The sequence below is a fragment of the Eptesicus fuscus genome, chromosome 2 (genome assembly GCF_027574615.1).
Source record: "Eptesicus fuscus isolate TK198812 chromosome 2, DD_ASM_mEF_20220401, whole genome shotgun sequence".
In the NCBI taxonomy this organism is placed as follows: Eukaryota; Metazoa; Chordata; class Mammalia; order Chiroptera; family Vespertilionidae; genus Eptesicus; species Eptesicus fuscus.
Window position 1 is genome coordinate 40,859,567 of NC_072474.1, and position 12,712 is coordinate 40,872,278.

The 12,712-nt window shown below is 40.4% G+C and overlaps 1 protein-coding gene and 1 non-coding gene across 2 annotated transcripts; one reads left to right on the forward strand and one right to left on the reverse strand.

Moving 5' to 3' along the window:
* Positions 1–736: 736 nt before the first annotated feature.
* Positions 737–12,062, reverse strand: RRH (retinal pigment epithelium-derived rhodopsin homolog). Its single transcript, XM_008150280.3, has 7 exons — positions 11,957–12,062; positions 11,186–11,376; positions 9,507–9,606; positions 8,588–8,741; positions 6,075–6,243; positions 2,564–2,742; positions 737–833 (listed from the first exon to the last, which is right to left on the reverse strand). Exons 1-7 carry the CDS (start codon positions 12,060–12,062, stop codon positions 737–739), a joined length of 996 nt encoding a protein of 331 aa, XP_008148502.2.
* On the forward strand, positions 2,743–2,877 carry LOC114234685 (small Cajal body-specific RNA 11). Its single transcript, XR_003620872.2, has one exon. It is a non-coding gene; the product is annotated as a small Cajal body-specific RNA 11 (non-coding RNA).
* Positions 12,063–12,712: the final 650 nt, after the last annotated feature.

Below are 12,712 nucleotides of genomic sequence, written 5' to 3' on the forward strand. Positions count from 1 at the left end.
TCTCATGTTATGCTCTTACCACAATAAATTTCAAACAAACAAAAATGATAGGGAAATAAAACAACATACAAAAACCCCCACTCTAAATAAACTTAATTCTAGTGGCAAATATATAGAAATGCATGTATAGAAAAATGATAATTAAAAAGCAGATTATATAATAACATGCACAGAGATTATATTGCTGTATAAAATATATATATGCAATAACTGGTATGTAATTTAGAAACAATAGGATTTAATAGTCCTCTGATCATTTTTGTTAAGTAGTATGTTAATAATTGCATTTAGATTTTAAAATTGCAAAATGCTAACAACTCATTTCAGTAATTATTAACTAATTAATTATTATTCATTTATTAACTATTATTATTATTTTTTAACATTAACATAGCAGCTACTTCTGGTCTAATGGAGGGCCCAGGCAAGATACCAGGCCATCAGTACAGAGTATTGCATGCCATGATAGGGAAAAAGAGAATCATGTGCCTGGATTCATCAAAGGAGATGAGCAATAAGTTTTTATATAAAGAAATAAAGAAGCATTCTCTACAGTAGCCAATGCACAAACAGAAATATAAACTACATTTAAGGAATTCAGTCTATTAGGATAATAATGTATGTCTGCATTTGATCTAAATGGCCTCATATTTTAAGTAAAATTAAAACATTGCAAAAAAAAAGTAAAGTATATTGATAACTTGTGCTTTCCTCTTATTTCAGATTCTTCCAGAAGTCAATGGGTTTGAGGTACATCCATTGGTAAAAAATTCATCATGGTCATAGTTTGATGAGTCTGACATTTGAACATGGCAAACATCGCCCTCCGAAACCTACAATAAAAAGGGGGAAAGCTGGCATTATCCTATAATGGTTTGGAATCCTATATAATAAAAGGCTATTATGCAAATCAACCAAATGGCAGAATGACCGGTCACTATGACACACACTGACCTCCAGGGGGCAGACGCTCAATGCAGGAGCTGCCCCCTGGTGGTCAGTGCACTCCCACAGGGGGAGTGCCACTCAGCCAGAAGCCGGGCTCACGGCTGGCGAGCGCAGCGGCATCCCTCAAGGGCCCCTGGACTGTGAGAGGGTGCAGGCTGAACTGAGGGACCCCTCCCCTAAGTGCACGGATTTCATGCACCGGGCCTCTAGTTTTAAAATACTTTCAAATATGGCTAAGATGCCACTACTGCCAATTGACATCTCCAACTTTAACATCTCCTGCTGTGAACCTTTATAAATGTAGAAAGTATATGAACAGTTAAAGACCAATTTTGTGACATTGGTTATAAATACTGAAGACATTTAGTAAAAATCAATAATTATGTGTTTAAATGATGTTTCCAATATCAATTGCAATAATTTATTTATTTGAACTAAGGATATGCATTTCATGCATCTGTTCTGAGCCAGGTCAGTTGAAATTAAAGGGAGTTTGAGAATGACCGATCTTTCCAAAAGAACTACCAATAGGCTCTGAATTTATTTATTTATTTTTTAAATATATTTTATTGATTTTTTACAGAGGGGAAGGGAGAGAGATAGAGAGTCAGAAACATCGATGTGAGAGAAACATCGATCAGCTGCCTCCTGCACAGATGTGCCCGCAACCAAGGTACATGCCCTTGACCGGAATCGAACCTGGAACCTTTCAGTCCGCAGGCCAACGCTCTATCCACTGAGCCAAACCGGTTTTGGCTAGGCTCTGAATTTAAAATGTGTTCTTTATTCTTCTTATATGGTCTGAATGGTCTTAAAAGTTTTTCTGTTTCTTCACATACCTGTAACTAAAGCTGCTCTCCCAGACATGAGCATAAATACATAGGTTTAATAGAAGCAGCATTGGCATTCCAGCATCAAATTACTTGAACACTACTAAGATTTTTCTGGTCAAATATTAAGCACAGTAGATTGGTTCATTCCATCTTTCAGCAGCAACAGAAAACAAAATAACCTAAGCGTCAGGGAGGACACAGGAAAGAAATCCTTACTGAGAACCCTGACAAAGGGAGTAGGGTTCTTTCTCGGTTATCCTGAATGACTACACTCTCCAGAAGCCCTTCATGTTAGCACTGGATTTTCATCTTGCATTTGAATGGTATGTCTTCTTTCTAGTAAATATATGCTCCCCACTTAGGGAGTCCAACATTGCTTTACCTTGTCCATGTTCTAGTAACAGAATCACTCTTTTCTTTGAAATACCAATAGCATGTATTTTGGGAGGGATAACCACAAGAACTCGCTGAGCCTACCTCCCAGCAGTTTTTCTGCCAAGGAGCATGTGAGATGAAACTCGAATTTGGAGCTGCTTAGCTGGTAGAACTTGGGTTTTGGGTTGCTTGTGACCATCTTGCCTCCATGTGGGAAGAACCTGTCACAGATCTGGAGCTCCGGGCATTTGAGGTTTCCAGTTGCATGAGTCAAATAACTTTCACACTAGTTCAAAGTGAGTTTCTGTCACTCACCTCCCCAGAAGTCTTACAATATTATCTATTGCCTTTTTAACATTCTTTCCGTATCTATTATTTTGTTCAGAAGCATTTTAGGCATTACTTACTTTTTGTTAGCAACCACATAAATACAGGGGTTGTAGAATGTAGAAGATTTTGCAAACAGTGGAGCAATGATGGCCATGGAGGGGGGAATCTTCTTTGGGTCCCCAAAAGAAGCCCATAAGCACACAATCGAATAGGGGGACCACGCCACCAGGAACATGAATATCATTATCACAGACATCTGTAAAAGAAATCAGCACTTTCACCTGTGCTCAGTATAACAGGGGAGTCTGGCAGGACACACAGCAACCTCCCTCTCAGTTTAGGAGGGCCGTCCTGAGTATAGGGCTGGCTCTTAAAGGCACGAGAGGACAATTTAAGAAAGAAAGAAAGAAAGAAAGAAAGAAAGAAAGAAAGAAAGAAAGAAAGAAAGAAAGAAAGAAAGAAAGAAAGAAAGAAAGAAGGAAATCAGCATTTGCCAAACCCAATATGTAATTAGCTAATATACCTAAAATAGCATAAAATTATCTAGATTAGAATTTGAATAAGTTTATATTGTTGATGACATAAAGGAAAAACTGACACCTCCCTCCCCCGCCCCCCTCGCGCGCTGCTCTTTGCTCATGTGCAAATAAAGAAGTCACCTATGATAGCAAGAGCTTGTGAGGATACAAGGTGACACAAATGTAAAGAAGGCCTCCTTTCTTTTGGTGTGCTAGGGGAGAACCCAAAAGCTGGCTTTGATGAAAAGCAGATCTATACCCGCTCCTAACCCATTTCTAGGAGCTGTGCTATGGACTCCTGGCATATATAGACTAATACATTGCCCAGAACTCAGAAAGTCTCAGGAACTGGTGGTGACAACTAGCCATGAAGGTGGGGCTGCCCGTGGAATTTAAAACAACTCACTGAAATCTGCAAAAAGAAGCACCTAGACTTTTGAATTCCCTCTGCACTCAGGCCTGTCCTCTCCCAGAAGCACCCAGAAGTATAGGAGGGAGAAAGCAGGGAAACTCAGGACTGGGGACACTGGGCTCAGCAGAGAGCCGGAGTGCTGTACTGGAAAGAGGGGTGCTGCATGCTGTCCCCTTCATGCTCTGAGCCATCGCATACAGGTAGACAGACTTGTATGTTCCACCTAGGAACGTAAAAGAATCTTCTCCTTGGAAACTGACCAGCCCAGAAGAAAATGCCTAGAAAATCAGATTGCCAGAAAGCCCCCAAAGAAACATCCCAACAAAAGAGCCCATGCAGAGCCTACAGTCAGCTTTCTAGTAAATCGCTTTCAACACGCAAGGACAGTCACTGGCCACCAGACACTGAGGGAACATGCAAACTCACAGGCAAAGTCCAAAATGGTTCAGAAAATCAGGAGAAACAAAAATATGTGAACAGAAGGAAAATGGAAATATATGCATAATAACATCACAGAAGTGAGAGAAGATATAAAACAAGAAGAGGCTATTAAAAAGAGGGTGAAGTGTAAAATAATTCTTTTATCTATAACAATGGTTTTTATCCTGTATATAAAAAAGAGCAGAAAATTTTAAATGCAATAGAAAGGGTAAGACCAATGAGGTGAGTCGTGCAAGTGCAGGGTCAGATCCTATCTTTATTTAAAATTTGATATTATGTTCACTATGCATTATATTCAGTGCAAAGTTAAGTTTTGCATTAACTTTGATTTTTTTTAGTACTGCATGAATTACTTTTCTTATTACTGAGTTTTGGGGGGCCTACTTAAATTGTACACCCAAGGCTTGAGCCTCACTCTCCTCACCCAATCCCAGACCTGGACAAGGTTGAGGAAACCTCTCGGAAATAGAAACAAAAACAAACACACAAAACAAGCAAACAAATAAACCCCAAACAGGGATAACGTAGGAGAGAAAAGTTTTAGTAATCAGAAGATAAACCCAGGAGACGAAATATCCAAATAAAAGAAGTTCCAGGAAAAGAGAACAGAGAATGCAAAGCAGGGTGGGCGATCACCAGATAAATGATATAAGAAACCCCTAAAGGCAGGACTTGGATCTTCACTTGCCAAGCACTTACCAAGCACCAGCACGTGGCTGAATAAAGAGCCACTCCGAGCACATCAGTATGAAGTTCTAGAAAACCGGAGACAGAGACGCCCCTACAGCTTCCAGAGATAACACAGATTGCTACAAAGGCTCAGTCAGCAGAATGCTGTCAGCCTTCTCAATAGCAACACAGACGTTAGGAGACTACACAGCATGCCTTCAAAATTCTTTGAAAATCATTTTTTTACTTTAACTTTTATATCATCAAACAGTCCAATATGATAGTAGGATTTTAAGACATTTTCAGGCATGCAAAATCTTTGGAAATTTACCTCCTGATAACCTTCTCAGGAATCTTCTTGAAAATGTGCTCCACCAACTGAGAGGGAGTAACCAAGGAAAAGGAAGACAGGCAACCCAGACACAGGCGATCCAACCAAGAGAGAGGCCAACGGCACTCCCAGCTGGTGGTGAAGGAGACCCAAGGATGCCAGCTTTCGGGACTGTGGTTTTAGAGAACTGTCCATGTAGAGCAGAGCAAGAGGCCCAGAGTGCCAAGAAGCAAAATTCCAAGAAAAGGAGAAAGTCCCTGATGCACTTAAATATTCTGAGAGTAAATTGACTCTGCTGGTAGAGAGATTAGAGATGAATTAGTGTGACAGGTACACAGAACAGGAAGCAAACAAAACTGCAAAGAGAGTGGGAGGGAGGGAAAGGACAAGAAAGGGAGAGAGAAAAGGAGGGAGAAAGAGAAAGAAAAAATAAATTATTAACTCCATGGGGGAAAAAAGTTTGTGTGTGTGTGTGTGTGTGTGTGTGTGTGTGTGTGTAAGATTTTTTTTTTTATTTTTAGAGAGAGCAAAGGAAAGGAAGAGAGAGAGACAGAGAGAGAGCATCTATGTGAGAGAGAAACATTAATCAGCTGCCTCCTGCTTGCTCCCTACTGGGGATCAAGCCCAAAACCTGTGACCTAACTGAGAATCGAACCAGCAACCTTTTCAGTGCACAGGACAATGCCCAACCAACTGAGCAACACTGGCCAGGGCAAGAAAAATGTTTTATAAAAAAATGAATCATAAGTTATATAAATGTCTAATCTCTGGGTTGGGCACCTGAAATTAATACAATGTTGTACATCAACTATAATTGAAAAATAAAAAAATTTTTCAAATGAAATAGAAATCATTGACTCCTACAGAGTCAATAAATAAAATGTAGAGAATCACAATAATGTAAAATTGACTCTTCATCTAACCAAACAAGATGAGGAGAGAGAAAGGTTGGTGGGGGTGGAGGGAGAGATAGAAAAGATTGGTGGTGTAAGAGAAATAAATTCTCATTGTCCACAGTAGGAAACCAAGAGGTAATGGTAAACAAAAATATCCAAAACAACAGATAAGCATATTGTTCAACAATATGGAGGCAAACACCAGTCAAAAGAGCCAAAGAGTAAGAATCGAGGGTTGGGGAGAGGTGACTGCAGGGGCCAGTGGACCACATATATATAAAAGCTTGATTGCAAAAATATTTTATGATTTTAATGTCTTACCTTTGTTACATCTACCTGATCTGCCCAATCTCTGTTGAGGTACTCAGTGCAGTTACTGGTAGCATGACATTTAATGGATCGAGTGACGTGGTAATAGCAGTAAAACATCACAGTCAAGGGCACAATAAAATTTATCGCAATAACTGTCATTGTGAAAGAAACAAAAGATCTGAAAATAAGAAAAGGGAATCTAAATCACTACTTATTTAATTGGGGAAGGGAAATAGGATAATTATTTGAAACTAGAGGCCTAGTGCACGAATTTGTGCATGGGTGTGGTCCCTCAGCCTGGCCGGCGATCAGGGCCAATTGGGGCTGTCTCAGCCAGTCCCAATTGGGGCCAGCTGGCCGGGGGAGGGACTGTGGGAGGTTGGCTATGGGAGCACACTGACCACCAGGGGGCAGCTCCTGCATTAAGCATCTGTCCCCTAGTGGTCAGTGCACATCATAGTGACCAGTCGACCAATCATTCGGTCAACCAGTCATAACAGTTGCTTAGGCTTTTATATATATACCAGAGGCCTGGTGCACGAAATTTGTGCATGGAGGAGGGGGGGGTCCCTCAGCCAAGCCTGCACCCACTCCAATCGGGGACCCCTCAGGGGATGTCTGACCACCGGTTTAGGCATGATCTCTGTGCCTAAACCGACGGTCAGACACCCCTCTCACAATCTGGGACCGCTAGCTCCTAACCACTCACCTGCCTGCCTGCCTGCCTGATTGCCCCTAACCCCTCTGTCTGCCTACCTGATTGACCCTAACCTCTCTGCCTGCCTTCCTGATCACCCCTAACTGCCTCTGCCTGCCTGACTGCCCCTAACTGCCTTTGCCTGCCTGCCCGATCGCCCCTAACTGCCCTCCCCTGCAGTCCTGATCTCACCCTCAACTGCCTCTGCCTGCCTGATCACCCCTAACTGCCCTCCCTTGCTGGCCTGATCTCGCCCCCAACTTCCCTCCCCTGCCAGCCTGGCTATCCCCAACTGCCCTCCTCTGCCAGCCAATTTGGTTCTAATTGGTCAGTTTCTATGCCAGTCATTGTCAAAAGCTCCACCTCCTAGGCAGCTATTGGCTCCTCACAGTTGACCCAGATTTGGTTCCGATTGGTCAGTTTCTATGCCAGTCAGCATCAAAAGCTCCACCTCCTAGGCAGCCATTGGCTCCTTACATTCACCCAGATTTGATTCTGATTGGTCATTTTCTATGCCAGTCAGTGTCTCTGGGCCTATCAACGGGGCCTGATCAGAAAGGCGGGGCTGATCAGCAGCCCTGGTGGAGGCCTGGAGAGAAATGGGGAGGGTGCCTCAGGCCCGATGGGACTGATGGAAGTAGTGGGGTAGCATGGAGGTGGTACCTGTGCTTCTGATCACTTGCACACTGTGTTTTATACCACAGCATGTGGCAGCAGCTGTGAAGGGCGCCAGGACAACCCAGCACTGACTGCAGGACTGACTTCCGGTTGGTCAGCCTTCGGTCATGATCAGTCGTTACAACCCTGGGCTTTTATTATTAGGATAGATAATACTGGTACCATCCAGCAGTCACTATATCATTATATGGCTTAGAATGTATACTTGACTTTTAGCCCATTTAGACTAGGGCTTGGGACCACATTCATTTAGATACTGTCTATTACTGCTTCACAGGCAGAGTGGAATGGTTGTAAAGAGAAAGTATCACCCTAAAGACTCAAAATAGTCACTTGTCAACCCTGTACAGAAAGAGATTTAGAGTTAGATTTAGTTTGAGAGTTGGAAATTTTCTATTTGTTTTTCTGAGTCCATGGTCGGCAAATTGCGGCTCGCGAGCCACGTGCAGCTCTTTGGCGCCTTGAGTGTGGATCTTCCACAAAATACCACGGCTTGGGCGAGTCTATTTTGAAGAAGTGGCGTTAGAAGAAGTTTAAGTTTAAAAAATTTGGCTCTCAAAAGAAATTTCAATCATTGTACTGTTGATATTTGGCTCTGCTGACTAATGAGTTTGCCAACCACTGTTCTGAGTGATATGTCACCTTCTTTAACAAGCTAAATTATCCTCTTTTCCCTGGTAAGTAGAGAAGAGCATCACCAACTAGCAAGCAAACCCTTGCAGTGATGGTGCTTTTGCTGCGTGACTCTCTGAAGATACCTCATCACCAAGTCAGTTTGAGAAGATAGGAAGGGGCCAGCCTCGGTGAAAGCCGGAGCCACGTGCTGTCTAGTGATTCTGACACTCCCTTATCTCCCCCCCGCCGATCCTCCCTCCAACGTGCAAATATCAGAGGGGTGTTCTGTATCCCCTTTCCCACCAGAGAGAAGAAGGGACAGGGTAGGAGTGGAGGGGGAGGAAGGGACGGGGGAGCTGAATGGCATTTACTTGCAAACAAGCATAATTCAAAGCTTGGAGTCACATCACCACCACCAAGGAAGCCCTCACCACTCTGTATGGAAAACATTTGATCTGAGCTTAAACCTGAAAGGGTGGGAAAATGTCTACATTAGAAGCACTTCATTATAAAGTGTGAAAGTGTCTCTTACACATCATTTTTCCGCCAGTTTATGGTACAGGTGGCCCCAGTAGGGTCTGGGGCATAACTAGCCCACCCTATGATAGGCATCAAAGCCCAAAAGAGGCCATTGATCCAGGCCCCCAGAATCATGCTGATGTAAGTGTGGGTGGTCATTCTTCTTCCTATGAACAAACATATGAAATATTAGCCTCCTTTGCCCATAATGAAATTCATATCCCCACTTTTACTTATTATTCAAAGTTGTTCTCAAGTAGATTGTTTATAGAACACTTCAGCTCACTCAAAGCCTCACTCAAATGGATAACAGGATCATTAGGAAGATAAGCAGAGAGAAGCGTTTTCCAGACCTGAGGAAGCAGCGTCTGCAAAGACCCCAGAGTGGGAAAGGGAGTGGCCAGGACCCCAAAATGAGAGGATCCGAGCCAAAGCTAGAAGGGTAGCAAGGCCTTGGAGGCAGCTGTGATATTTGGATGTTATCTATACTAATATAAGCCTTGGGGGTGATCAGGCCAGCAGGGGAGGGCAGTTGAGGACAATCAGGCCGGCAGGGGAGCGGTTAGGGGACGATCAGACTGGCAGGCAGAAGCGGTTAGGGGCAACAGGCAGGCAGGCAGGCGAGTGGTTAGGAGCCAGTGGTCCCGGATTGTGAGAGGGATGTCCGACTGCCGGTTTAGGCCCAATCCCTCCCCAAAGGGTCCAAGAGTGGAGAGGGTGCAGGCTGGGCTGAGGGACAACCCCCCCCCCATGCACGAATTTAGTGCGCCAGGCCACTACTTCTAAGTATAATAGGAAACCATTTAAACTTTTGAACGATGATTGTTAGAGAAATAAAACTGATCACGACTGCAACCCATTTACATTCTAAAGTGAATGTGTGTCAAGTGGTATGTAGGCAAGACAGGAATTCATTGAGAAAAGTGCTGTACCCGCATCAGGACGGCAAATGGTCAGGTATCGATCCATGGCCACAACTGTGAGTAATCCAATACTTGCCATTCCAAAAAAGATATTCAATCCAGCATAAATCTGAAAATCAAAATTGTAAAGAACCCACTGTTCTATGCCTCCCAAGAGACAGTTACATTTTTACCCCAGTGCTAGAATAGAAATACATTAAATGTTCTAGTATTATACTGATTTTAAAACACACCCTCCATTGTCAAAGTGTAACTGGTTTAATGGAAAGTGTTTTGAGACTTCATTAATTAAAATAAAAATTTTAAAATTTTAAGACTTAAAGTAAAACTTCTAACCAGCATACTCTATAAACAGGGGGAAAGACTCTAAAAACAGGAAAATAGGCTATTCATGAAAGAGGAAATTGAATGTTTGTGACATAAAAAAATGTATACCACATTATGTATTCAAAGAAGTGAAAACTATGGACACCATTTTACACCCATCAAAATGGTAAAAATTTAAGTCTGACAATCCCAAGTGTTGGGAAAAATGTGGAGTAACAGAAGTTCTTGTAAGTGGCACAACCATTTTGGAGAGCAATTTGGCCGCATCTGATAAAGTTGAAGATGAACATTCTCTACAACCCAACCAACCTCTCCTAAGCAATGTATCTAAAGAGACTCATGTATTGTAGGAGACATGAGTAAGAACATTCATTGAAGGCTTTTTTTATGACAGAAAAGCATTGGGAATAAATGTTCAGTAATAGAAAAATAAATATGTTGGCATGTGTTCATAAAATGGCTAAAACTAAAAAATATTGAAAGTTGCATAATGCAAACAATATATTGATTCAAAATTTAAAATATTAAGATAGTATTTAGTTTAAGTACACATAAATATGTAGTAAGATTAAAACATTCATGGGAGAGAATGGAATAAGATTGGGATGGTATGCAATGACCTCCAACTATATCTGTAAAGTTTTTTATCTTTATAAAGAAAAACCACCTGAAGTACATACTGAAAAACATTGGGGGGAGAAAAGATAACAAATATAATACTGTCAACAATAAAGATTTTTAAAAAAGGAAAAACATTAAGATTTGACAAAACTGGTTCATGTATAAATGGATATTTATTATCCTCTACTAGTGGCACATCCTCTATTAGTCTTATTTTGTTCTTTATGATTTTATAGCTTAAAATGGTAAACTTAAAAAATCAGGCAAAGTCTTATTTGCCTACTATCTTAACACAAGTTAATATTAATTTATTTTCTTGTCAGTAAAAGAAAATCAATAATGTGATAGGTAGCTTAACTACATTACTTAGATATTACGATATATCATTAATATTTGTTATTTTAAAATGAAAGCAGGGTATTCCTTTTTGAACTTGCAATATGCAAGTTTTCATTTGAATATGCAAGTTTTTGCTATTCTTGTCTAGTTGAATGTTAGTTTTTTATTAGTTTGTTTTTTTCTTTTTGGTTGCAAAAATTTTTTTAATATAATTATGGCTAACAATTTCATTTCTCTGGTTAAAGAATACATTTTCCAGTACTCGTGAAACTGTTCTCAAAAAGAGCACTATACCTATTATCTATATGATCTTATTTGATTAAAACCCATGGGGTTTTTTTAGACATTTAAATTTATATTAATCTACTTTATTTAACTTTAATTTTAAAGATTTACAATACCTGGCATCCTGCATATCCAAATTTCCAACTTCCATGCAGATCTGAAGCAGCAGACATGGGATAGCCAATGCTACTGACCCCTATGTCAGTAACAGCCAGGTTAATGATAATTGCATTTGTGGGTGTCCGGAGTTCCTTGTACGTAATGAAGATGCCCAGAACTATTATGTTGCTGAGAATACTTATCATACCTGAGAACATAATAACCAAATGTATGGATTATAAAAGAATTACTAATTTTATAGAAAACTTTTCTCAGCCCCATGTCACTGCTCTCACATGGTGTTTCAAGATTCAAAGTTGCCCTGGCCAGGTAGCTCCGTTGGTTAGATCATCGTCCCAATATGTCAAGGTTGTGGGTTTGATCCCTAGTCAGGGCACACAGAATCAACCAATGAATGCATAAATAAGTAGAACAACAACTCCAAGTTTCTCTCTCTCTCCCTTTTTTTCCCTCTCTCTAAAATCAACCAATAAATAAATATTCAAAGTAACTTACGATATTAACCATTAGCAATGCTTTCACTTATCCTCTCACTGACATTGTGTTATTTGATCTTTACAGCCAGGAAACAGTGCAACTATCATCACCCTCATTTACTTGAGCATCCCAACTTAGAAAGCAAGTGATTTCAGGAGGTTGGCTAACCATATGAAACTTAAAACATTATCTCTAAACCTATCCTTTTTCTACTGCCTTATGCTGAAATCCTCTGCTTTTCTTCACCCACTTGAAAGTAAAAGTACTATTAAGGGAGTAAACATCCATACCTGCCATAATCAAATAAGTTGCAACAATATTGTGTTCAGTCTGTGAAAAGACCGAGCCATCTTCATTTTTAAAGTCTGAACTGTTGCTTAAATTATTCTTTAGCATTCTGGAGGTAAGATATTGAGTCAGCCTTCAATAATTATAAAATGCTATAAATGCCACTAAGGGAAGAATTTTCAGAACTAATCATTTCCACTTCAAGACCTCAAAGAATAGCCTTTTCATAAAGGCCCTCCCTTGACAAATGTGATTGGGCTAAGGAGAAAAGGATTTTAATTCTCAGAGCAAGGGAAAACCGAATTAACAAAATAAAGAGAAATACCAGGCCAAACATTTTAACCCCCAATTTGGGCATCAGTCTTATATCTAAGGAGATTATCAAGTGCAAACATCCCATTTAAACAATAAACTCAGAAAATGGTAAACTTAAAAAATCAGGCAAAGTCTTATTTGCCTACTATCTTAACACAAATTAATATTATTTTCTTGTCAGTAAAAAAAAAAAAAAGCTGACTTAACTGTTCTCTGCTGGAAATCAGTTCTGAAATTAAGAGCCAGGCTTAGTCCTAAAACCATTGAGATTAAAGTCCCTGTTTTCAGTTGATCCTTTAAAGTTTTTCCATTTCAGATACTTCTGTTTTTTTCCATAACCATTTCATAGAGACAAAGATGTAATCTTCCACATCCTTCCAAATGTCACACCCCTAAAGGTAATATTGTTCGGTTTATACCCTTTCTGCTTTCTTTGCTTATAC